Raw genomic sequence first — 25,961 nt, forward strand, 5'->3', positions numbered from 1 at the left:
CGATAACAGGCATGTGCCGCCCCGGCTTAGCCAGGCGAGCAGAACCGGCACGGTGCCCTTAGTGGGGTGTTGAGGCTGCGGGGTGTGCCCGTGTGGTGTGATAGTTGTGGGGTGCGTGGGGGTGTGGTGAGGTTGATGTAATGATGTGATGATTGGTCTTATGTCTGGATACTGTGTTTTGAATATGCAATAAATTGATTGTGAAAAAAAAAGTTTCAAGTTGATAGCTCAAGCGGTTCATGAGTTATTCAAGAAAAACGGAGGGGGGGTCGGATCCGACCCCCCCCCCCAGGCGGTCGCGGGTTAACAGTCGGGTTTTAGTCTCGCAAAACACTTCCATGGGCGTCCAATATTAAAATCAGCTTGAAACAATCACATAAAATGTGTTATACTTAACAGTAATGGAAATAAGTATGTCACGTCCAAACGCGTCTCGCCGCGGTATCTAATAATCTAATATGTAAGGAAGGTTGAAAATGCTCGCTGAAATCGAATAGTGTACGAAAATATGTGTGTAGGCATTAAAAAAAACAGTCGGAAAAAATAATAACAGTGGAAAAATAATAAGCACAAACGAGACAAAATAATCTTAAACGGTTCAGCGAGCGGAATTAAGACCATGGGCTCCACCACCGGGGGGGGGGGGAAGGGTACGGGGGACGTGTCCCCCAATATTTTACATTTTTAACATTGTGCCTATGGATGCTGCATGGAAAGGATCGACTTCAAACAACCTTCGCCCCCCCCCCCCAAAAAAAAAAATCGGGTCGTGACGGAGTTCTTGTTTAAAGAAGTAAAAAGGGTCAAATGAACGTTCTTTTAGGATAAGGACAACATTATCCCACAAACATGTTTTTTTTAACCCTCGCATGTGTAGGGGGGGGGGTCGGATGGACCCCCTTTCCCCATGGTTTTTCGCGAATAACTCGCGTAAAAAGCGGCTGATCGCGACGAAACTTTCAGTACCATCGCATTGATCAATTTTACACCTACCCTGAAACTTTCATGACCCTGACCCAAATGACCTTTGACCTGTGACCTCTTTTCCGAGACCATGTTTGGCCGGAATCGCGATTCGGAGTATGTCGGCTCGCATTAGCCGCGCGTTTGCAAGCTTTTCGTGGTTTCAAACGTTCAAACATGTGATTTGATGTTGCTCCCATGCATTAGGGTGGGTGTCAAGGTCACCTGAAGGTCAGGTCAGGTCATTGACCTTTGGTGACCTCGGGTGACCTCGGTTCACTTTTTCGAGTTTTACATGTTTCTAGGCTAGTTTTTGGAGCTGAATTCGAATTTAACAACCATTTGAACATTTACGAAGTAGTTTTGTTGCCTTCGTAACATGTTACGAAGCTGTCAGAGGCGGTTGACACGTACTACGAATACCCGTCACGACGCCTACTGATTGACCTGACCTGACCTGACCCGACCTGGTCTAAATGCTTAAAGACATCATCTGTGATCAAAACTAACACGATATTCGTGATCAGTACCCCGAAAAACCCCTTAGCAGCCACACTTTACGACTTTCTAATAGGTCCCGATTTTCCCGACTTTGGGTCATTGACCTGACCTGGAAGGTCAACCAATGACCTAGGACCTGAAAATTGGGTATCATCGGCTTCCTCTCGTCACGGGCAACACGCTCGTTTTTTCCGCGAAGCTCTAGCTCGATCAGGGGCCAAACGGCAAGGGGGGGTCCAACCGACCCCCCCCCCCTACACATTAGAAGCTGGAAAACGCCGCACACATGCAAGGGTTAAATTTAAATATAACATAACTCACCTCTTCTTTTTCGAACTATGCCGGGTAGGTATCCCTCAGTTTCTCGATCGACCTGCTCCGCCGTTCACGGTTGGCACCGACCTCCTGACGCCGGCGGGGAATGTCTGCTGGTCCATCAGTTCACCTCCCTGTTCTCCGCGGCGCATGCGATTGATAAAAGCTTCATCGACAATCACCGAGCTCTTCACAGATAACTTACTCGTCCCATCCTTCGCTGCACGCCTTCCCCGCTCCTGCACTCTCCCGCACAATTTCACAATAGCCTCAACAATTCAACGTGAACTACGCGAGTCACCGCGCCACAACGGACTGAAGCGCGCGCCGCGGTTTTCGAACGCAACGGCTATAATACTCATCACGCGAACTCACGCATCACGCAGGAAACTCACCCTGCCGCGCATGCGCGCATCTTCAAGCCGGGGGTACCTCACGCACAACTGCACGTGAATTCGCGAGAACTCATGCATTGCGCAGGAAACTAGATTTGCCCAAGCAAAACTCATTTCCGACTCAGTTCGAATTCACGAAACTAAGCACTCAGAACTCACGCATAACGAAGTCACCCTGGTGATGTGAGTTAGATCAGCCAATAAGTGAGCACCACTATCGTATTCACTGAGTTTCTTCATGAGTTATTACTGAGTAATGCCTGGCCTGAGTAAAAATTTTTTTCAGTGAGATAAAAAGCCTATCAAAGCAAGAAAACAAGCGTATACTCTACATTAAGCAGCTTATGAATCTATGCGAGTTATGAATCCTAAAAATCATTATTTTCCCAGGTCCGCCCTCATTACCCCTGCCGAAGGGCTCAGCTACCCCCAGAGGTGGCCTATCCCACTATTTGCCGACCCTCAGTTATCTTTTCTAACGCAAATGTTGGTAGTCAGCAGATTCTATCCAGAGAATGGCGATGCCTATCGGTCGCCTGATACCAGAATACATCCCCCTTATTCATTATATATGCACAATGTACATAGTAGATCCAATTTCCAAAGGACCTAATTATCTCTCAGCTCCGTTAGCATCGCCGACCGTTTGATGCATGGGTCCTTTTTCTACCATGCGATTTTCAGATGCATGGGGACACATTGCTTAGTGAACGAACAGCCCGAGGCCGAAATCTGCGAGAGAATAAGAAAGGAGTGTTTGTGGCTGTTTGAGCCAGCAAATATGAAATGTGTCGCAACATTTTACGTGCGAACGCACCTTGCAATAAACATACCTATACACGTCCCTCGACCCTCATGGCATAGGCGGCGAAGCGCGGGGGGAGGGGGCACCGGGGCACCGTGCCCCCCTTGATTTTGCCATTTTAACATTATCCCTATAGGCGTTGCATGGAAATGGAAATGGAAAGAATGGGACCAAAAGTCGGCAGTGCCCCCCCCCCCGCCCTTAATTGAAGATGTTCCGCCGCTACAGCCTCATGGCTACAAAATGAGAGAGAGAAAGAAAGAGAGAGAGAGAGAGAGAGAGAGAGAGAGAGAGAGAGAGAGAGAGAGAGAGAGAGAGAGAGAGAGAGAGAGAGGGAGGGAGAGAGTTGGGGAACGAGGAGGAGAGGGAGGAAGATGGGGGAGAGAAAGAGAGAACCCACAGCGTATCACGAGTGAAGTCTATTGTTGATATTCATACTTCCGCTACCCTGCAAATGTGCCCATCGTTGCGTTTTCGCAACACCGCTGTCTTTCCGATGTGCCCTTCGTTGCGTTCCCGCAACGCGACCGTAGTCATATTTGAAAATAGTCACAAACCCTTTTTGTAGCATTATTTCTTAACAAAATGCATATCTACGCTATTGTAAGGACTCTGCAGAATATGTTTACACAATTTTCATTACGATATTGTTAAGCACTTAGCCTACTTATCTTGGTTTTCGTGACGTCATCACTCACAAAACCTTCGACTTCCCTCTGGGAGCTCTAGGCAGTAACTTACCGGCCGCACAGACTTGTAACTGCGTAGCATCATGCGCGCAACCATGCTACACACGCTGAAACTTGTCTCATCGGTTAGTCTCTTTTACACACTTCTCAAGCTTCGATCACGTCGACGCTTGCTTGCGTTGCGAAAACGCAACGAAGGGCGTAAATGGGTTAACCCAATCCCGAGTAAGCAGGGATGTGGACCAACTGCGGACTGCGCGGCGGCGAGCTCTCATCAGTTGTTATTAATCGAAGTGGTGTGAACCGTGAACGGAACTGCCACCAGACAGGCAAGATTTCGGATTTCGGTACCTACAGCTAAAATAGGCAGCGCAGCACTGGCACTCGAATCTCCCCTCGGGTGGTCTGTGCAGGAAGACCGCATACCAGGTCGAATTTAGGTAAGAAATAATGTCTAGTTTTTCTAAAAAGATCGATGATAAGCAAATGCTGCTATGCCCTGATTTTTATTTTTTTGTGATCTTCTCATAAAAACAAACAGCTTTTGTTTTATTTCCTAGTCAAAGAAAACAGGCAACCTCATAAAATTCATGATTTCTTCTCACTTTTGCCCATCAAACTTATATAGTGCTATATGCTGTCAAAATAAAGTGAAAAATGAAAAATAGTGATTAAACAACAATTTAGTAAAAGATGACTATTGCCCTCACGCTTTTGCGGCATTTGCTACAAACGCTGCGCAAGCGCGCCTATTTTCAGTTGCGCCTTTTGTTTGGAAAGAAGTGTTGTGCTTCATTTTCTGGAAATCTTCGGTAGGATTTCCGATTTCTACACGTAGTTTGGTGCATTTTGGTCAATTATAATTTGTATTGATCGGTTTTTCTATCGATATGACCTGTGTAGGTCATTTTTGTGTTCTTTGCTGTTCCTGACTCCGATATTTGGCCGAGGCGCAACTCGCCATTTCTTGTCGCACCACATCAAGTTAGGAGTCTACACCTTTTTAGGCGCAATTTCAAAAATTTAAAGACCAAATTCAAAAAGTTTACATTCAAAATGCACGTGAAAGTTTTGAATTTGGTCTTTAACTTTTTGAAATTGCGCCTAAAATGCTGTAGTGCCATTTTTTGTTGATGGCTTATAAATTGGACAAAATCAGTATATGTAAAGGTGGTTAAATGCTATAAACAAATATAACTTGAGATATGCACTTATTATTCACCTCTGATTTGCGGGTGTACTCGTTGTAGTGTTCTACATAGTTACATATGGCAATTGGCAATTGGCATTGTATTATGTTGCTATGGCTATGCTTCAAGAAGTCTGTCATTTCTTAAAAATCCATTTTTGAACATCAACATCCAGTTGATGTTTAATATTTAGAAGCCGTTGCTGTCATTTTTACCACAGTCTAGTCTTCGTTCATTGATATAAACAAGAGTCCTTGTCCATTTCAGTAGGCGGAACTATGGTCATGAGTACCCAAATCCCAAATATGGGAACGGAGTTCCCAAATATGGGAACGGGCGTTCCCATTTATGAGAACGGAAGGCAATTTTTCGGCCGTTCTCCCACTAAAACTCAAAAGTGCATCACGTCTCAAAAAAGTGCACGCTGATTTAAGTATCTACTAAATCTCCATAAAGTTATCTTTAATCTGACCGTGGAACAAGGAAATTGACCGTGGAATGATATTTTTAATGATTTTTTGAAAATGACAGAATGGTGGAAATATGGGTTATACGACATTTAGCATGCAATTTTAAGGAAAATGAAGCATTTTTTAGTTTGAGGTAAAGCATAATAATTTTCGCCTGGTTATGAACTTTCATACTATCGACACCAGATGCTGACAAATGCAAGCGAAGACGCGGACGGTCCCGAGGTAATATTGTTGACTTTTGTGTCGGGGCGGACGACCGCGTGGAACGTGAGTGAATTTACCGAGCTACTGTTGTAAACTCAGTTTAAGCGGTTGAAAATTATCCAGCTGTATTTTATCATCCCGGAAAGACATATTTTATTTGGATGCTAGCTGTTTAGAGTTGTTTTATAAGGAGCGTCATGAGCGTGGTTTTTGTCTTCCGTGTTTCTAAGCGTGATCGTTTTGGGGGTATTTCTCCTATATAGCTCGCTCTGTGTGGCTTATTTATAATTTTTATGCTGATTTCGATAATTCCTCGTGCCCATCCTACCAGGCCTTTTGCCACTTACACTCATCAATAAAGGAAAAAACTAGATTTTCATTGGGACTAGGTGTTTTGAGGGTGTAACATATGCAGCGTTCCCATTTTTGGATACTTCCTTGTACTCGTCAACTATCGGTGATAAACAGACAGGTGCTTGACATGTCTCCACCCTCAGCGCGGACGGTGGATATAGGTATGGAAGACCTTGTTGAACATCGCTGAGCGTTGTGAATTACGTAATCCTGCAGAGGGGGGCGTGCCCGCTGCGAGATCGACGGGAATAAAAGCGCAGAAGACCGGGCGAAACATGCGACGGTCTTGCCGGAAAGGTCATCTGATGATTGTTGCGTTAACAATAATTTGCGGCGTTGGACGTGATGCTTGTTAATGAAAAGAGCCCCTGAAAGGCGTCGGTGAAATCGTTCCCAATTTTGGGTACGCCGTTCCCATAATAAGGAACGCTTGCAGCGCCAGTGTACGAGAGCGTTCCCAAATTTGGGCTCGCGGCCCGGATGATGGACTGCTTTAGAAATAGGGGAACGATTTGAAACTACGATGGGCCTTACAATATCAAACTCTTTCCCAACAATATTGAGACAAATATCAGGCGGTTCACGATCGTTTTATATTTTTTGGACGTCATTTAACGGTTCTTTTTCTTGTTTTAAATAATGCCTACATGGCGTTCCCATATTTGGGTTTATCGTTCCCAAACATGGGAACGAAAATGCGTTCCCGAAAATGGGTACGCTTGACCATAGTTCCGCCTACTGATTTATTTTAGAATGAAAATACCTGTGCCTTTTCTAAAGTTATGCTTTAGATAATAAGTACTGTTTTGTATTTTTAAGCGTATAATCCATTATCCAGAACTTACATCATATTTGTACATGTTATTTTATGTTGATTTCCTCTTACAGTGGGTACCTACTCTGCTGTTAATATTACTTGGTAAACTAGGAGACAAATAGATGTATAACTTATATCTCATCCTGTTGTTGTTATATTTAGAACCTAAAATATAGATTGATAAGTTTTGATTAAAACATTTAAAGCTGATGAGAAAAGGTTTATTCAAAACCCAAATGTGATATCCTGGAATCTGTATTGGAACATTTGGTATGAATGCTGATAAAAGCATCCATGTTTGCACTTTGTAGCCTAAGGATTCACTAAGTGCTGTTCATTCATCATTGGACTTGTCACTTTTGGTTACCTTGATATGCATTCATTAGAAATATAATTGTTAAAAGCATGTCTTAACAAAACTGATCCAACAGAAAAGTCAATTTTGTCACTGCTTGCACAGGGAAGAGAACAGTTATAGTAATGATTAAAAAGATATATAGCTTGTTACTAGAATTTGACATTGAACATAACTGTTTTGCCTTTTTCAGTCTCATATATCTACAATTCATCTAACATTTTTTCATTTTTGGGTTTAAATGTTAATGTTGCTACTTGCTTGAGTGTGTGTTGTTATATCCAGATCAAAGTCCATTTATTAATGCTAGAAAAACAAGTTCATATTTATAGAAATATTAAATAAAAGCATGTTTCATGCCTGTTAGCTTTAGCTAGCTTGCCTGTTATGCATGATCACTTTTATCAATTTATTTAAATCCAAATTTATTGTTTTACCAGGCGAATCAGAAAATGTCTCTGCCTGTAAGAGAAACATTTTTATCACTACTCACACACTGCCCAGTGACAGTGGGAAAGGTGCAATGCATTGAGCCTGCAAATCATTGAGCCTGAGTACTGAGTAGGTACTGCAACATTAAGTACAAGCATTGACAGAACTGCAGACACTTATCTAGTTATTGTGTCGTGGGATGTGGTGTCATATAAACACTTATTTTTATGGCTTCATAGCAGCGACGGCGGTGACGTTATCACTACCACTCTGCCTTCAATGAGTCTTCTCTACTTTGCAGTGTTTGCCCAGCTCTTGGGGCCGTCAGCACCCTGGTAACATGGCTGCCAAGTGTTAGCCGCGATGCGGAAACAGGTGGTGCTCCTGTTTGACCTGCACTGTCTGGGCTGGGACGCGCCCGGCGATGCGGCGTTCGAGTGGCGGCTGCGCTCCCTGCAGCGCGCCACACTCCGCCTGCTGCTCGGGCTGGCCAACTGCCTGGAGAAGGACGGCGGCCTGCGCTTCGGCTTCCGACTGTTTGACTCGGCGCGCTACAAGCCGGGCACGGACCGATCCGGCTTTGTCGACTTCACGCTGGATGCGTTCGAGGCGCTGGAAAACTCGCTGGCGGGCGCACTCGAGCGGCGGCGCACCGGCTCGCCGCGCCGGGCGGCGGATCCCGGCGCCGCACCGCCCGGCCAGGCGCTGACGCGCGCCCTGCACGAGGTGCTTAGCGACTTCCAGTGGGAGCGTGCCGACGTCGACTCGCCTGTGAAGCGGCCCCGGCGGCGGCGCGGCGCCGCTCCGGCCCCGGCCGATGACTCGGGTAACGCCGTGTATCTGGTGGCCGCGCTGCCGGCGGCGGAGGAGGCGGCACACCGGTTCGCTGGCGGCGCGGCGCCCGACGAGCTGCCCGCCCGGCTCACGGCTGCTGTGCTCAGTGACTCGTTCCGCCGACTGCTGTGTGAACAGTGCCGCGTGCGGCTGCACGTGCTGGACACGGCGGGCCTTCAAACGGCTGCCGAGCCCGACCCACTCGTACAGCGGGCGTTCTCGGCGCTGGCAGAGGCCACCGGCGGCGTCCTAACGCGGCTGGAGACGCTGCTGGAGCTCTGTGGACCCGAGCCGGCCGCTGAGCCGGCGCCGGAGGTCGGGCCGGGCGACGGGAAGGCGGCGGCGGAGGGAGAGGGCCTCCGGGTCCGGTGGAGGATGGGTCCCACCGAGTACACCGCTCGGGTGACGATCGAACCCGGGGCCAAGGCGGACGCCCCGCCCTCCGATCGGACACTGCTCAGGTGAGGCGGGACAGGGGTGACTGGTGGACTGGACTTGTCTTCGAACACTTATGTTGCTAAAAGCTATATCTAGTGACTAGATGTCTCTTTATCTGATATTTGTTTGTGGTTCCTTGTTGGAGTAATGCAGTTTTTGACATTTGTTGCACATGCTATGTATAAGACGTGTTTACAAATGTAGCTGTGATTAACGATTGCAACAGACGTTTAGATGAGGAGAAATTCGCGTCATCCCCGAAAGATCAGCGTTCTGAATGCTAAATACAGCCTTCTGTAACCTGTGCCATCTCACTGCTCCACAGGCTGCTCTCATCGCCGGACGACGCGTGTATTCTAATGGAGGTGGTTGCCAAGATGACTGACGCCGTCGACAATGCGTCCCACGTGCAGTTGGCGACTTTTGAGGCGGGCGATGACGCGTTTTCTGCGGGCACCCTGCTGGTGAGATTCGTAGGGCCGGGGGTAATTGTCGATAGTAGCACATGCTCGTGACTTTAAAGTTATAGAATGCCTTGAAGTTTTCGGGAGCTGATAGTGAATAGTCTTCACATAAATCATAATGGTTCATATTTTTGTGGATTTGAGTGTTTCGTCATGCACTCTCGCTGTCCATTGACCCCGAGTCTGACGTGTGACCTCCGTCCGCAGCTGGTGCGTCTGTCGGACCAGCCGTGTCTGCTGCGCACCGACTCCGCCCGCCGCGGAGCTCTGCTCTCACTGGGCGACCCGCCGACCGACGGTGGCGCCGGCGCGCGGAAGGACGCCGAAACAGTGCGCCACCGGCTGCGGTCCGAGCGGCCCCTGGTAGCGGATATGCTGCAGCTGTGGTTCGTAGGACCGCCGCCAGAGTCGCCTCCGAAACACCAGGATGTCTGGCCCACGTAAGTAGGCAGGAGCAAGGCAGGAGAGTGTTTGGTGAATGGTGGGCTGGGAAATATCACACTTCCTTTTTTTTTGTTTTCGGAAATATCATTTATAATATTTTATGTTGGTGCCTTTCACTTCTCTCTCAGCATTTGCAGCACCGTACCCCAACTAATACACTCCTCCTGCTGTCTCAGCCCCAGCGAGCAGTGGCCGGAGGGTCTGAACGCCCTGCTGGCCCGTTCTCTGCGCCACCGTCGTGCTCGCGGCAGCAGCAGCTCGGCCGTCCCCGCGGCGGCCGGCTCGGCTCCCCCGGCCGGGCCGGCGCCGGTGGCGGCCGCGGCACCCGGCGGCCTGCAGCGTGGCCACCAGATGATGGCGCGCGCCGCGCAGATGACGGCCGTCCGCCAGCGGCGCGGGCAGCGCCAGCAGGCGGCCGAGCAGCAGCGCCAGACGTGGCGCCGCCAGGAGAAGGAGCGGCGCATGCGCGAACAGCAGCAGCGCGCGCTGCGCGACGTGAGCGGCGTGACCGACACGGCCGAGCTGGTGGGCAGACTGCAGGTGAGAGGCGCGCACGGAGCTGCGGGGCGGTCCCGCCGGCTGGCTAGGCTAGGCTGAACTCTGTGGAACTGTTGGGTGGTCAGCTGCAGCCTGCACACTGCACAGTGAACCGGACTGAAGCGTCCCGTCCCCCGAAATGTCATAAATGGGTGGTGTGTGGCAGACGTGCAATGATCTAAACTGACCAGACTGCTAGAAGGGCGGTATGTGGCCCGGGCATTGGTGCGTGGCGGTCGGATCAGTAGCCCGGACCGACCCCCTCTGTGCCCGGCAGGCAATGAAGGAGCGCTGTATAGCCGGGCAGTGACCACCCTCTGTCCCAACAGGCGATGAAGGAGCGGTGCATAGCCGGTCACGAGCAGGATGTGGTGGCCGCCGTCCAGTCGGTCATCAACCCGCTGCTGCTCCACATCAAGGCCATGGAGGGCGTCGACACCGCGGTCAGTCCCACGCGCATCTCCCTCGGGATGGTCCAACAACAACAATTAAGTCTTAAAGTGAATCAAATATTTTTACCTTAGACACTAAATTTAGGTCCTTTTTAGCCGTCATGATTTATTTTTAAATGTAAGAGCAATTACCGAGCGTGGTTATGAAATTCATGTGACGTGTATCTTCATGAGAGTCAGACACCTCAGCAGCTTAACCGTACGCTGCTGGCTTTACCATACGCTCATCCGTTCCGCTCCGCCCTGTGGTGTTTCAGTCCCACCTGCGTCTGATGCTGAAGGATCACTTTCTGCCGGACAAGCGGCGCGTGGCACAGCTGTACGGCGACGACCGGGCGCGCCGCGTGCGGGAGTACCAGTACGAGGTGGTCGTCCTGCTGGAGGCCTGCTGGGTGAGTGCATCCCACGTGCATCCCCGTCTCCATGGTTCATAGTTAATGCCAGGGATCCTGACTCCGTATTGCTTCACTGTCCCGCTAATTACCGTCAAAGTGGAGAATCAGGCGGCCGGCTGTGCGTGTGGGTGGGAATTGGAGTTTGATCTATATTGTGATTTATAAGATGTCTGTCCAATCTCCATATCCATCCATCCGTCATGCCTAAATTGTCGGCGCGTGGCTGCGTGAAATTTGGCATGCGGAATCTGTGGGTTGAAGCGACCTTCGTATTTTGGCAATGAAACCGTCATATTCGGAAGCTCGCAAAATGACCTTTGCAGTCGACGCGCCCTAAAGCCCCAATAAACAACAAACAAAACCATATTCGGAAAGTGCATTCTTCTGTGACCAATATCCAATCAAAATGTCATTGAAAAGTAAATGCACTTTCGTGAAAGTGACTCAAGCATACGACCGTGTTTTGGTAACGTTACATGTATTTTTAAACGAAATATAATCGATCTGATCGACGACTTAAAGCCGACAGGTCATTCAACTTTTAACAATAGTCATCACAGCATGGGCTGCAACGGCTGTAATGCACCGCCCGCCAAGGGGAATTCGATAACACTGAAAATAGGCGCTTACCAGTAAACAACACAGATTTGCACTATAATAGCAATAATTATAGCAATAATTCAGTCGCTACCGAGCCGATTGAGCTGAAACTTGGACTGTGGGTGGACAGGGCACTCGCCAGGCGATGCATGGTCATGTCTCACAAGTGGGGTGGACCGACTGTACTTGCACAAGTAGGTAAGGGGTCCGCTTCTTTAGTCTCGGGAACGGCTGGACCGATTTCGCTCAACTGTTGTGCACTGTTAGGGACAATTTAGGGAGGTGTGTGTTACAAGTCACTTCGAGTCTCAGGTGGGTGTTATTGAAAAAAAACTGATTGCTACCTTTTTATGAAGTAATATCTCACTCAGGGGCGGAGCTTCCTATTCAGTTGGTGGGGCGGCTGCCCCACTAACTTGCCATCTTTCCCCACCAATAAGCGTTTTGCCCCACCAACTAAAGCTTATTTGTAGGATTTTGTTGTTTAGCAAACCAATCTTCTTTGCATTGATGAGCTTTGAAATGTCTGTTAAATGCAAAATATTAGGTCTGCAATGAAACGAATTGATTCAGTGTTGCATTTTATCTAACTTAACGATCGGACATTGCAGGTTTGACAACTTTTTGCCTCACCAACTTCCCTGGAAAAAGCTCCACCCATGATCTCACTGATAAATATGGGGTGAACTGTGTAACTTCCAAAAAAGGACAGCACGCTGCCGTTTTGGAATCGCTTGCGGATCCGTTTAGGGGGATGTAGACTCCTTGTTCTGCCACAGAGCGGGAAAAGAAACATCATGAACGATATAAGTATTTATTGTGTAAGGTGTTTTTGCTTGAAGTGCTGATACCAAATAATAACCGTTGTTCATTTCTTTATGTCTGTTCATTAGTATCAGCGCGCAGGTATGACGATATTTTACCTTGCTGTTGTCTCGCTCAAGATAGTTTTTATGGGTCTGATCTTCATCTCAACTTCTGGAATGTAGTAATTTACGCCTGGCCATTTGTTCCATGTGGTGCGCCGGTACTTGGTCTGTCTGTTGTAGCGATGCTGTCCGTTTAGATTGGCGCTCTGGCAGGCTCTGTACCACCAGCCTGTCCGGAATTTGCGGCCGCAATGAATCCTCTTGGCCATGTCCTGATCTTTGTCTGGGGTGCTGAACATGCAGTCATTGTGGTACATCAGACTGTCTCCCGCGTCGCCGGTGTAGTTGCCGATGGAGAGCCGGTACCCATTGGCCTCGTTATCCACTCTGAAGTGGCCGTAGATGGCGTGGCGCCGGTTACCCTTGGAGTCTGCCAGGTTCACCCGCAGCTCGTACTGTCGGTCAGTTGGGCCCGTCATCTGGAACATGTTCTCCAGCCCCCACCAGAACTCTCCGTGCGGCTGGCCGAAGCCCGTCTTGTACTCTGCCCAGCCGCGGTTGAACCCCAGCAGCGGCTTGATGAGAGCGCGCCGCTGGATCACCGTCCACCCGCCGCCGTCCCGCTCCAGGTCGCAGAAGGCCTGCACGGCCGGCTGGCTGTGGATGCCGGGCAGGCCCAGCGCCAGGCGGTACACCCCGCTGGGCGAGTGGGCCGGCAGGTCACTGCAGTCGCGCGGCAGCGCAGTCTCAGCCGCCGGTCCCGAGCTGTTACCCAGCCCGTCCACTCGCGATGATAACTCGTCCAGACGAGAAAACAACTCGTCCAGACGAGAAGTCAGCTCGTTGAGTGCTGACGCGTTGTCCGGACGGTCGATCTGCTGATCAACCTGTTTCTCCAGTTCAGACTCCAGCTCATCAAGTCTGGAGCTGAGTTTGCGTTCGTTGGCATACAATTGTTTTTGCACCCTCCCAATATAATGCTCAAGTTTTCCTCTAACGGTTTTGACTTGAAATGTTGATTCCTGGATTGATGACTCAAGCATGCTATTTATTGAGGTGATTTGAGCGGACATTTCGTTGTGAGAGGAGTTAATTCTGCTTTCCACGACCTGAAGCTGAGTCTCGAGCATCTGGTTGAGCCTGTCTTCAACTTCACTCTCCTGTTCTTTGACCTGCCCGGCCAGCTCCTTGAATCTCGACTTACATTGCTGCTGTGTGGATTCTATTAGAGACGTCAGCTCGTCACAATTGCAACTATGTTGTTTGGAAATTGTGTCGCTCAGCTGGGATACTTGGTCACCAAGTGTTGCCATTTCCTGATTAACATTGCGCAGTTCTGACACAGCAGATTCAGTGCGAATCTCTGTCTCATGCAATCTTTTGTCAATTTCGATCAAAGGATTAGTTTTCGCTGTTTTCTGGCTTAGGACGTCGAGTGGCGCGGTGATGAGAGCTATCAGACATACCAAACCTCCACTGCGCCACAAGCCAGGAGACATTGTGGTGGCGAGATGCGAATACCACAGTATCTTTTACGTCACCTTAGTATCCGTCAGTCAACAGCCAGGAACCGCCTTACGTCTTTTCAGGTCGTCGTTAGATAGATTTCGGATAGGTTGATATTATTTTGTTTGTAACGATTGACAAACCATGCTATTGCAAAATAACAAAATGTGTTGATTTTATTAATAATGTCTGGTGAATGTATCCGAAATTAGTTGTTAATTAATTTCACCTAGGATTTAATTTTCAAGCTGGTTAACATCAAAAGAAAGCAGATGCTAAAAGTTGGCTAAAAGCAGGCAAAAAGCGCCTTTTCTTTTTTTGGTCCCATCACGCATATTCTGTATAAGGGCACTTACAATATCGTAATTTTCTCCAAACTTCCCCTTTTGTTGTAACATCGGTAGGCAACTGGCGCCCCTCCAACTTATGCAAAGCCAGAAAATTGCAGTAATCGCAAGATTATACGATTTTTCCAAACAATCGATGTTATTTGTCCGATCAGTAACACCGCGGAAGTCACAATTGACATGGGGAGCACGGGAGTAGAAGGGGACACATCGCGAAGAGATGTTGGGCACACTTCGAAAGGAATGAGGGCCATGCTGTCTTTCCGCATTTATTATTATTTGGTATTGACAGTGACAGTTATGTGGCTTGCTGACCGGTGACCATTCCGCTATCCGTTTAAACACTTTCCAACTCATGCCATTCTAGACATTCTATTAATGATATTCACTGGCATGGCGGCTGGCGCCAAGCCTCGCTTATTTGGTTTTTCATCCCTTTTACTGGCTTTGATACCGCACATTGCGCTAGTCTCTGTACTGTCCTATGCAGTCCGTAATGACCCGTATATGCATTGTTCACCTATCCGCTGACATTTACTCTGATGTATGAGCCGACATCTGCGATTAGCTCTATGCTTACCTATGTGTTGATGTGCTCACTATCCAGGTGCTGGGCGGTGAGATGAGCGAGGGGGACAAGGAGCAGCTGTTGGACCTGCTGCGGATGACCTCGCTGCACGGCAGTCCGGCCGCCATGACCGAGTTCATGGAGCTCACCATGGTGGAAAGGTCAGTGCTCACCGCTCACCATGGTGGAAAGGTCAGTGCTCACCGCTCACCATGGTGGAAAGGTCAGTGCTCACTGCTCAGTGTCCACCGCTCACCATGGTGGAAAGGTCAGCTCTTGCTGCTCACCATGGTGGAAAGGTCAGTTCTCGCTGCTCACTTGGTGGAAAGGTCAGTTCATGGAGCTCACCATGGTGGAAAGGTCAATGCTCGCCGCTCACCATGATGGAAAGGTCGAGTGTTCAGTGCTACTGCTACCATTGTGGAATGGTTAGTGCTCACCATGGTGGAAAGGTCAGCTCTCGCTGCTCACCATGGTGGAAAGGTCAGTTCTCGCTGCTCACCATGGTGGAAAGGTTAGTGCTCACCGCTTACCATGGTGGAAAGGTCAGTGTTTAGAGTGGTCCTAGCCTACAGAGGCTTATAGACTGACTTGTTGTGGTTTGACACTGATATGAACGGTAGCCAGCCGGCAGACTGCCTTCTTTGTTTTGTGTCCGAAGACTGACTACCGTTTTATATCCTCTGACCGCTGTCCTAGCTATGTCCTGTGTTCACCTCCTGTGTCCACCGACTGACGGCTGTCCCGCGTCCGTCAGCTACCAGCACACGCAGCCGGACTTGCTGCTGGAGCTGTACGAGGAGCTGTGTCAGCCGCCGCCGGCCGCGCTGCTGCAGCTGCTCTCTCCGAGCCGCGCGCCGCCCGACAGCTGGCGGCCGCCGTCCAGCAGCCGTCCCCCGGGCAGCAGCGGCGGTCCGCCGGGCAGCGTCAGCAGTCTGCTGAGCGGCTCCGGCCCCGGCAGCCAGGCCGTCCTGCTGGCCCGCAGCGCCGCCCTCAGCCGGCAGCCCAGTCTGCTGGACGCCGCCAAAAAGCGCCAGATCATGGTGCCCAAGCCGAAGGAGCTGTCGCGCCACGCCAGCCACAGCAGCGGCAGCAGTCGGTCCATGGTCCTGGCGTCGGCGGCGGCGGCGCGGGGAGCGGCAGCGGCGGCTGCCCGGGCCGGTCCCTCCTCCGGCTCCGCACAACGGCCTCCCAGCGGCTCCAAAACTGGTGAGAGCAGATAGGGTGTGCCTTGGAAGCTCGAATGCGGGTAGTGTATTGGCGATCTTGTGTGCAGTGCTAAAGTCAATAACACTTTCTTGCATGTTTTGATTTGATACCTTTTGTGTTGTCATGATTAAGCTGCATACCTACGCCATTCTAGTAATTGCCATATCTAACTCTTGACGTTTTCCTTCCCGTAATTTTGGCTGCCGCTTTTGGCTTTCATATGTCTTGTGTTCACGGTACACCAATCGCCCTCTTTCGCCAAGAGCCCGTTCCGCCCCGCTCTTCCCTCATACCTGACAACCAAATATTAACAGCACTCGTCCCCCACCCTCAGGCGAGAAACGGTCGCTGAGCTCAGGCCGAGTAAAGCGGAACCTGTTCGAGTCTCTGGGCCGCAGTCCACGCCGATCACAGCAGGGTGCTACGCGTGCTGCCGTCTCCCCACAGCGTCGCTCTCTGAGTGAGTACAAAGTTATCCTGGCGAGGCACAGTTGTAGCTGCTTCGCCAAAGACAACTCCCTTAGAAGCTGTGGCGACCCGTGACTAACGACCTTACATTACACACGCCAGTATATAGTTAGGTACCTGATATAATTTATTGAGCTAACGTGGTTTCTTTTGTTCGTGCACTTTTGATATCACTCTTAGCTTGTAACGATGAACGCTATCCAGCGCCTGACGTCGTTTTTATTCCGTCATCAGACTCGTCGTTCGTACCGGAGACTCCGGCGCAGAAGAACCGCACCCGGCGACGCACCGACTCCGGAACTGCCGTGGTAAAGGAGAGCCCAGAAGCCAAGGAAGCAGGTAATTGTTAATGATTTAGAACTGTCTCGGAGACTGAGTAGGGGGAGTGGTGTGATTGGCGTGTCTATTTCTTGTTTCTGTATTCAGGTGATAGGGTGATTATTTTCTGGTCTGACACCAAAATCATGATCACAAAGCTTGTTTGGTGTGTGCGAACGTGTATCCTTTTTCTCTTTAATTTTTGACAAACGTAGAGAAGACATCGTCTAAACGTGCTATTTTCATACTCGTGGTCCTTCCGAGCAATCAGTGTGTCATCCAATGTGTCTTCATACGCCTGCCGTATCTGACCTTTCTTGGTGTGTATTTGCAGACGGCGGCGTCGGCCTCACCCCTCGCCGGGCCTCGCAGCGTCTGACGCTCACACGGCGCGCCTCCTTCTACAACTTGGAGGAGGGCTCGCGGCACTTTGCGCGCGCGCGCCATACGGTGCTGGCCGAGCGGCTGCAGCAGTCGGCGCCGGCACCGGCTGCCGCCAGCCGGCTGCCGGCCGACCCGCAGCTCTGCCGGCCGCTGATAACGCGGCTGTTCGGCGAGCGGGGCCGCACTGAGAGTGCCGAGTCGGCCTCCTCACTGGCCTGGGGGCTGGACTCGCTCTCACCGCCCGCTGGCACGGCGGACGGCGGCGAGGGAGACGGAGACGGAGACCCGGGCGGCGGGGACATAGACGGGCCTGGAGACCCGGGCGGTGGGGACATAGACGTCCCTGGGGGCCCGGGTGGCGGCGACGGAGACGGACCCGGCAGAGTTCCCGACACACCCAACCGGCGGGTGCAGTTCGACCTGACCCCGGCCAAAGGAGGCGCTCGCAGCGCAGCGCGCAGTAGGACGCCGCGCAGCATCCTGAAAGCGACACCCGGCTGCCTCTCCAGTCCTGACCTGTTCGGCACTCCACGCAAGGCCACCCCACGCGCCAACGCCAAGCGGAAGCGACTGTTCTCCACCACGCCCAGTAAGGCGGAGCGGGCGACGCCGCCGCCTCCGTCCGGCGCTGGCGCGGAGGCGGCCGGTCCGTCGGGGAGCGGACTGCTCTCCAGTCCTGTAGCGGGGGTGGAACTGACTGAGGATCCGACGGAGCGCACCCCCGATCGGGCGGCTGCTCGCGCGGCACTTCTGGGCACACCCCTGAAAAAGGCCACAGTGGTGCTCTCTCCTCTCAACTCACCCCATCGCCGCCTCCTGTCGCCCCGACGCAATGTCTCAGTCGCAATAACTCGTCTCTCTCCACGCCGCGCCGCAGCCGCCCCCGGCACGCCGCCTCGGTCGGGGAAGCTCCGTACTCCGAGCAAGTCTCCGGTGGCCCGATTCCGACCGGACCTGGGCACGCCGTCGAAAAGGACGCTGTCGCTGTCTCCGTCAGTGGTTCGAACACCGCCCCGGGCCGCAGTGAAAGCAGCGGAGAGCTCAGCGATGGAGACGGTAGCGACGGAGCCAGAGCTGACGACACCTACCAAGCCTGATCCAGATGGCGAGTCGGAGTCCCGACTAGAGCCCCCGCCGGTGGAGGACGAGCCAGAGTCGATGCCGAGCAGCCCGGTGATCTCCCGCGGCCGGTCTCGGTCACGCTCCGGGTCGGCACCCAGAGGGCTGCGGAGACACTCGCCGGCACTCCTCACCGCGGCTGGTACCGGACTGGGCACCCCGGCTCGTGCTCCTCAGCGAACTCCGGGCCGTAGTCCCCCGCGAACTCCGTCCCGCAGTCCGGGTAGAGACGCTCACCAGACGCCGACCACGACCTCTCCGCGGCGACAACAGACTCACACTCCACCACGGAATCGGGATGAGACGCCTGCGCCTAACCAAACTGAGACGCCTCCGCGGCCTGAGGTCCGAACCCCGCCACCAACGGAGCCTCGAACCCCACCACGGACTCCCCAGCGGACACCGCCTCGCCCCGGCGATGGCTCGCCCCACAAGTCGCCCGTGGTTAAACCCGACCTACAGACTGGGGCCGAGCTGGTACTCCGTTCGCCTGCCAAGGACGCGCCGTCGCCCCGCAAACGATCGGTGTCTCCCGACATAGGTCCGGCTGGGGACGGTCTGGGCGCCGCACTGCTCGCTCGGTTCGGGCCCCCGGTGGGCGCCACGTCCACACCTACCATCGCACCAACACGGGTCGGAGCTGTGGCGGCGCCATGGGAGAACACCTCGCACTTCTCCCCGCCCAGAATGGCCACCGACTCGGGAGAGGAGTCACCAGTCAAGATTGACATCACCGGTATACTCGATCTGCTCGACGAGCCGATAGAATCGCCTACTTCGGCCATGTCTACAGCAGAGTTCGTGTCTGTGATGGAGTCGTACCTGGAGAACACGGCTGAGTCGACTATGCATTCGGTGCCGGATCTCTGTTTGACGGATATTGCTGAGCTGGAGGCGGCTGCCGAGGGTATCGATTTCGGAGCGTTGGCGGGACAGGAGGAGCCGGCATTGATGGCTGAGACGAGCGCAGCGCCACCGGCTGATTCGTTGGCACAAGGAGTGGCAGAGACAGCCATGGAGACAGCAGCGACTGAAGCGGCGGCGTCTGAGGCGGCAGAGACGGTGATACAATCGGACCCTCGCGTGCGGCCGTGCTATGTGCTGCTGAGCCCACTGCAGTGGCCGACGTCTGCAGCTGCCCGCCCCGGCCCCCGCCGGACCTCCAAGCCGCAGTCTCGGGCCCTGCGGTACTCTCGGAGTCGGGCTCTGCGACACAGCCTGTCAGAGGTGCTGGCCGCCCGGGCGGCGCCGCTGTACGAACACGGAGCTGACGTTCAGGTGCGCCGGTCTGCAAGCGCCGGCGACCAGTGGGTGTTGTCAGAGAGCACAGCAGCCGTTCAGGGAGAGAGCTTTGAGAGCAGTCGCCTCGGTGACACAGTGAGTGATGCCACCCGAAACCAGACGAGTCTCGGCGTCAGGGAGTCGGGAGAGTCATTTGTGGCGTCTTCCACGGGCGGAAACAACAACTCAGGGTCCAGAGGTGGTATCGGGCATAGTCTCGGTTTGATCAGTATCATGACTGACAGCGTATGGAACAGCACAGCTTCTAGTGGAGTCGGCCTGGCGGATTCTGATGCCCGGCTGGCGGCCAATCTTAGCTGCCAGTCAAGAGGTGGGTTTGAACAGTCGGAGCGGGTTGACGGTGAACTGAATCATCTCTCGCTGTCGGGCGCACGGGACGGCCCGACGGCGGACGCAGCTCTACTAGCTGAGTGTCAGTCAGCAGAGGTGCCCGAGCGGTCAGACCGATCTACAGCGTCCAGGACCGCCTCTGAGAACGAAACCACGAGCTCTACGTCCTCACCGGAGCGGCCGCGCCGGAGGAAGAAGAGGGCCCGCTCTGAGGTGTCCTCCTCGGGTCCTCAGACGGAGGACTCGCAGCGGGAGGACGGGGAGGACACACAGAGGGGCGTCAGGCAGCTGCGGAGTGGTCGGGCTCTGCCAGAGGACACTACGTCGCCATCGGGAAGTCACGGTGGCGGCTCGTTGGCGGGTGGAGACGAGACTAAGCGAGGTGCCGGTGCTGCCAGGACGTCGGCGGACGTTGCGAGGACTTACTCACGGCGTAAGGTCGGGCGAAGAAGGAAGCGCGCTCGTCTGAGTGGCTCACAACTCACGTCCGACGCGGCCCGGTCGGCGGATTCTGAGCTTGTCGGGGAGGAGGGCAACCACATGGAAAAGCCCACAGCGTCTCGGCTAGTCAGTGAGTCGAACGAGGACAGCCGCACCTCGTCCGATACCGGCCGGCTGCCTGCCACGCCACTCCCTGAGACCCCCATCCCCCGACGTAATGGTTCTCTGATCAATGTCACCCCTTCTAAAGAACCAACGGATATGTGGCAAGTGACCGCCCTCAGTGCGCGAAAATTGTCCCCCAATTCGAATAGGGACAGTCCTTCGATCAGGATGAGGTTCCGGCTGACAGCCTCATCAGTATCGTCAACGGCGAGCCAGAGCCCGTCCCGCTTCAAGTGTCTTGATTCCCCGGATTCAGGCCAAGAAGACAGCGATGCTGTTTTTGTAAACGAACGGGACGGGATTTCTTCGAGCGATGAACGCATGTGGTCTGCAAGTCCCAACGCAAGTCAGTCTACTCCGTCACAGTCCAAACGCGCAACAAGACTCTCACATAGCCCCGTGTCAAGGTCACAACCCCACAACCGTTCGAAGAAAATCAAGAAGCGTGTTTTCGAGCCACGGCCCGCCGACTCTGGTTCAAACGTGGAACACAACTCTCGCCTGTCAAACCCAGCCAGCGAGCTGGGCCAAGATGAGGCGGCCACTCGCGTCAAGCCAACCGCAGGGCCATCGCGTCGCCGCGGTAAATTGAAGAAGTCGCGGTCTGCGGCGACCTCGGCCGGAGCAGGATCTGCGTCCCGAACGGGGTCGACTGAGGAGGCGGACGGTGCTACGGAGGGTGGGGGGCGTCGACGGAGCGATGGAGTGTCGAGGGGCGATGAGGCCGCCGAGCTGGCGGCTCGTCTGGAACTGGTGAGGCAGCAGACTTTGAGAGATCTCCGACGACCGGGTGGTCGAGAGTCCCCTGACGGAGAGCGGAGTCGAGAGCGGAGGGTGGAGGGCACTCCGGAGTCGAACCGTCAGGTTGGCAGGGAGTCGGGAAACGCGACTCCGCTAATCAAGGACATCCCCGAGCTGGCCGGAATGGCGGCGTCGCAGTCGCTCACGCCGGTGTCGGCAAAACGGAAACGGCTGACGCTGTGCGATTCTGATGACGAATCGAGCGACGGTCCGCCACTAGAATTGAAGATCGAGCGTCATGACTCGCAGACGAGAAAAAGGCCGAATGACGACGAATCAAGCGACGGACCGCCGCTTGAACTGAAGATCGAGCGACACGACTCGCAGACGAGGAAATGGCCGAAAGAGGAGCTGGTAGAATCGTTCCCGGATGGCCTCAAGATCAAGAAAAGGCCGAGATACACAGTCACTTCGGCTCGGCTGAAACTGCGAGGCACGCCGACAACTAACGGAGAAGAACGGGCATTGACTGTTTTGGAAAACAAGATGACGGAAAACCATCTTATCGCTGGAGACAGTCGTGATGAAACAAAGAGGAAAAAGAAAAGTAAGCGGCCGGAGCCGCTCGCCCTGCCGGCCGGTGCGGAGACTGTCGCTACCGACGGGTCCGCGTCGTCGCCTTCGCTGACGCCGTCGACGCGCGGCAAGAGGAAGGAGGTGAGCTACGCCGAGTTCTCCGAGGACGACGAGGCCGTGTTCCAGCTGATGGGGGAGGCCAGGGTCTCCCCACCGGAGGAGCCGAGTGAGGGACACTCCCGCGGTGTGATACGGTCTCGGCGAGACGGCCAGGCGTCCCACGCCTCCCATACCTCCGCCGCGGCGGCGGCGGGCGCGCCGGCAGAACACCCAGCGGACCTGCCAGCTCCCGTCCAGCCGTCTCGGTGGCAGCCGCCCCTGCCGTCCTCACTGCCGCTGCGTACTCCGCCGCGGCAGCGCCTCACACGGAACCGGGTCCAGGACATGGGCCTGGGTCTGGACGAGGTGAACGCCCTGGTGGTGAGCCCGCTGACGCCGCTGGCGAGCCGGGCTGCCGGCTCGAGCAGTAAGAAAACCTTCACCCCGCCGACGGCGCTCAGTCTGATTAACCTGACCTCGTCGCCGATTATGGCGCAGGTGCGGCCGGCGAAGCGCGTGCGCCGGGCGCTGCACCACTGACCTGAGGTCACGGGGAGGGGGGCTGACGTGGTCGGATGATGGTTCGCGTAGGACCTGAGGCCTCTGGACTTTCAGGTGGGGTGTTCGCGGCGTGTCGGGGTACCATAGAATGCATGTGTCATGACGTTAGGCGTTGGCTTCCACCCATTCATTTCTTATAACTATAGGGCAATGAAGCGAACTGAATAGGTTTTGGGAGATAGAAATCTTTTTTTGTGGACTGCTCAAATGGTTATCTTCGGAAATTAGTTGAAAAGTATGATTCTGTTTCAGGCTGTATCTAATGAGTTGCTTTGTTATGCATTGCTATTATCCGTCTTCTTTCGTAATAGCCTTGAGATCGTGCGTCGCTGGGTCGCATCAGTACTTTGCACGCCGGCCCTGCCGCGTGCGTAAGTGTTAGCCGCCTCAAGCTGCCAAAGTGAGCTGTTTGCCCCGTTCTAGGCGGTCTGCGCGGCCGTGCAGTGATGATCCAGTAGCTTAGGATGTTTATAGAGTGCGTTGACATGTGGTGACGACCGGTAGTTTTCTATGCGTGTGTACGGAGGAAGCCAAATACATTATCAGTTTCAAGTTATCTTTGCGGTACGTTGGGAAATGCTCTCGTGTGAGAATGCGATATACCCAAGATCGTCACTCCCATTTATTAGTCCGTGGACCAACTCCTGAATGAATGATCTCAACTCCTGATCTCGATCTCCAACTCCTGAACTGTGCGGCCAATCCTCCAGCTCATATATTCGCTCATGTCTCCACCGCGGCGGCATTCCATATCACACATATCCGGGATGCCCTTCCACATAAATAACAATGCATATCTGAGTATAACAACAGCGGCGCCGCCGCTCCAGCCAGCAGCGACGCCGCACCGCGGGCGAGATCGTCTCAGATGCAGTCCCTAGTCGCTGATAGTCGCGTGCGTCCACTCGCTCCCACACACACATACACACACGGCGCGAGGCAGGCGCCATCTCGGCCACACAAGTCATGGCGCACGTGGCAAGACTCGCATTAATCACAGAACGCTTGCCATCATTCGTCACACGCCGCTACAAGTTTCAGTCGCCAGCGCCGGGCGACCGATACGCCGGCCGCCAAGGCACGGGTTACAAGGATAACGCACAGGAACAAAACAACATTGTCTCACTATCACGGTATTTGCTGCCGGTGCGTCACAGTTCGTTATGCCCGCGCCGGCCGGGCGGGCGTTACGCGGCGGAGGAGCACTGTCTCTCGTCGCTGCCGTCAGCGCAGTCCACCACGCCGTCACAGACGCTGTCCCGCTTCAGACAGCGGCCCAGCGGACACCTGGGTGGGAGCAGGGGGCGTCAGTCAGTGCACGAAGCTCGAAACAGTACACTTTGAGACGACAGACTGCGTTTCGGGGCGACACAATCGGGAATGCAGGTTGAAGTAATGATTAAGTCCAGTTTTCTGAACTTAGCAGCGCTAGGTGCCGAGCTGTTAACCCTCGCCCGTATTGGTGTTTTTCCAGCCGCGAACGTATAAGGGGGGGTCCGTTGGACCCCCCCCCTTGCCGTTTCGCCCCTGATCGAGCTAGAGCTTCGCGGTAAAAACGAGCGTGTTGCCCGTGACGAGAGGAAGCCGATGATACCTAATTTTAAGGTCCTAGGTCATTGGTTGACCTTGCAGGTCAGGTCAATGACCCAAAAGTCGGGAAAATCGGGACCTGTTAGAAGGTCGTAAAGTGTGGCTGTTATGGGTTTTTCGGGGCGCTGATCACGAATATCATGTTAGTTTTGATCACAGATAATGTCTTTATGCATTTAGTCCAGGTCGGGTCAGGTCAGGTCAGGTCAACCAGTAGGGGTCCTGCCGGGTATTCCTAGTAGGTGTCAACCACCTCTGACAGCTTCGTAACATGTTACGAAGGCACCAAAACTACTTCGTAAATGTTCATATGGTTGCTAAATTCGAATTCAGCTCCAAAAACTGGCCTAGAAACATGTAAAACTTGAAAAAGTGAACCGAGGTCACCAAAGGTCAATGACCTGACCTGACCTTCAGGTGACCTTAACACCCACCCTAATGCATGGGGGCAACATCATATCACATGTTTGAACGCTTGAAACCACGAAAAGACAGCAAACGCGCGGCTAATGCGAGCCGACATACGCCGAATCGCGATTCTGGCCAAACATGGTCTCGAAAAGTAGGTCACAGGTCAAAGGTCATTGGGGTCAGGGTCATTAAATTTGCAGGGTAGGTGTAAAATTGATTAACGCGAGGGTACTGAAAGTTTCGTCGCGATCGGCCGCTTTTTACGCGAGTTATTCGCGAAAAACCATGGGGGGGTCCGTTCGACCCCCCCCCCCCCTATACGGGCGAGGGTTAACGTGCGAGGGTTAATTCCCATTTGGACCTACGGCCGTTTACATGAAGCGCAAGCAAATGAATTGAGTCACGTTTATCATATTCCATCGTGCAGTTGTGGCTGAGAAGTCACTTATACCTTACGTGGCGGCGAAAGACAGCGCAATCCCGACCGGCTAGAACGGGGCGCTTTTCACCACGTGAGGTGGCTGGCTGTAGGTAGCCGGGGGAGCTGGACTAACGCGCATCACTACACCAGCCGAGACCGCGCGGACATTCGGCCGGCGCGGCTGGTGTAGCTGGTGCTGGTGGAACTGGTGATACTGCTGGTGCTGCTGCTCCGTCAGTTTCTCTACTATCGGCAGTGACTCCGCCTCGTGTTCTGCCTGGACGCGCCGCCGGTGCCGCCGGAGTCTCTCCGCCGCCGCTCTCAGCAGCGCCGCCGAGCACTCAACCACCATCAGTACCACCTCACCCAGACTGAGCAGACTCATACCCAGACAGAGGCCGGCCACGCCGCCCAGGTCACGAGCCCACTCCAGCACACCCGGCACGACAGCTATGAAACGCGTGAACGTGATCTGGGTGAAGTACACGTAGACGGTGGTGTGGTTTGTATCGGGCCGCGGCTCCTTGCTGGCGTACACGCGCACATCATCGGCGACGCACGGCTGGGCGCACGGCAGCTGGCCGGAGGAGACGTTTACGACAAGCTCTGCAACCAGTCTGCCGCAGCAGGTCAGGGTCTGCAGCGGGGAGCAGATCGGTAGGGAGCGATCTTCCGGCTCCTCGTTGGATGGCGGAGACGTGGCGGCTGTGCCGGCCGTATCGGCCGTGGCATGGAACGGATCAGCCAGTCTGTTCGGGTGGGGCGCCGGCGGCCAGTCGAGCCCCAGATGCCGGCAGCCGCAGTGGTGCCGGTACAACTGCCGGAGGGCGTGCACGGTACAACTGTCGGCGCCGGCCACAGGCACGGGACTGCCGCCCG

The 25,961-nt window shown here is 53.6% G+C and overlaps 3 protein-coding genes across 4 annotated transcripts in view; 2 read left to right on the forward strand and 1 right to left on the reverse strand.

Annotated features, from left to right (window-relative positions):
* The first annotated feature begins 4,408 nt into the window (after positions 1 to 4,408).
* Positions 4,409 to 9,673, forward strand: LOC122372428. The gene is made up of 4 exons (XM_043349583.1): positions 4,409 to 4,480; positions 7,795 to 8,788; positions 9,091 to 9,229; positions 9,437 to 9,673. Exons 2-4 carry the CDS (start codon positions 7,857 to 7,859, stop codon positions 9,671 to 9,673), a joined length of 1,308 nt encoding a protein of 435 aa, XP_043205518.1. The 5' UTR covers positions 4,409 to 4,480; positions 7,795 to 7,856.
* Positions 9,674 to 10,029: 356 nt separating this feature from the next.
* Positions 10,030 to 23,212, forward strand: LOC122371611 (serine/arginine repetitive matrix protein 2-like). Of its 2 annotated transcripts, XM_043348037.1 has the most exons (8): positions 10,030 to 10,213; positions 10,540 to 10,653; positions 10,920 to 11,054; positions 14,987 to 15,108; positions 15,705 to 16,156; positions 16,491 to 16,616; positions 16,859 to 16,963; positions 17,277 to 23,212. In XM_043348037.1, exons 1-8 carry the CDS (start codon positions 10,046 to 10,048, stop codon positions 22,637 to 22,639), a joined length of 6,585 nt encoding a protein of 2,194 aa, XP_043203972.1. In that variant the 5' UTR covers positions 10,030 to 10,045; the 3' UTR covers positions 22,640 to 23,212. The 2 variants fall into 2 exon arrangements, with proteins under 2 accessions (XP_043203972.1, XP_043203983.1); XM_043348048.1 differs by lacking the exons at positions 10,030 to 10,213; positions 10,540 to 10,653; positions 10,920 to 11,054; positions 14,987 to 15,108 and adding an exon at positions 15,286 to 15,307.
* Positions 23,213 to 23,359: 147 nt separating this feature from the next.
* LOC122372436 overlaps positions 23,360 to 25,961 on the reverse strand; it is a 40,622-nt gene continuing 38,020 nt past the window's right edge. Inside the window, exon 18 of the mRNA XM_043349598.1 lies at positions 23,360 to 23,947. Within this exon, the coding sequence (XP_043205533.1) occupies positions 23,848 to 23,947 (100 nt within the window). The 3' untranslated portion in view covers positions 23,360 to 23,847. The remainder of the gene's footprint in view (positions 23,948 to 25,961) is intronic.

The sequence above is a fragment of the Amphibalanus amphitrite genome, unplaced genomic scaffold (genome assembly GCF_019059575.1).
Source record: "Amphibalanus amphitrite isolate SeventyFive unplaced genomic scaffold, NRLGWU_Aamphi_draft 000036F_arrow, whole genome shotgun sequence".
Lineage (NCBI taxonomy): Eukaryota > Metazoa > Arthropoda > Thecostraca > Balanomorpha > Balanidae > Amphibalanus > Amphibalanus amphitrite.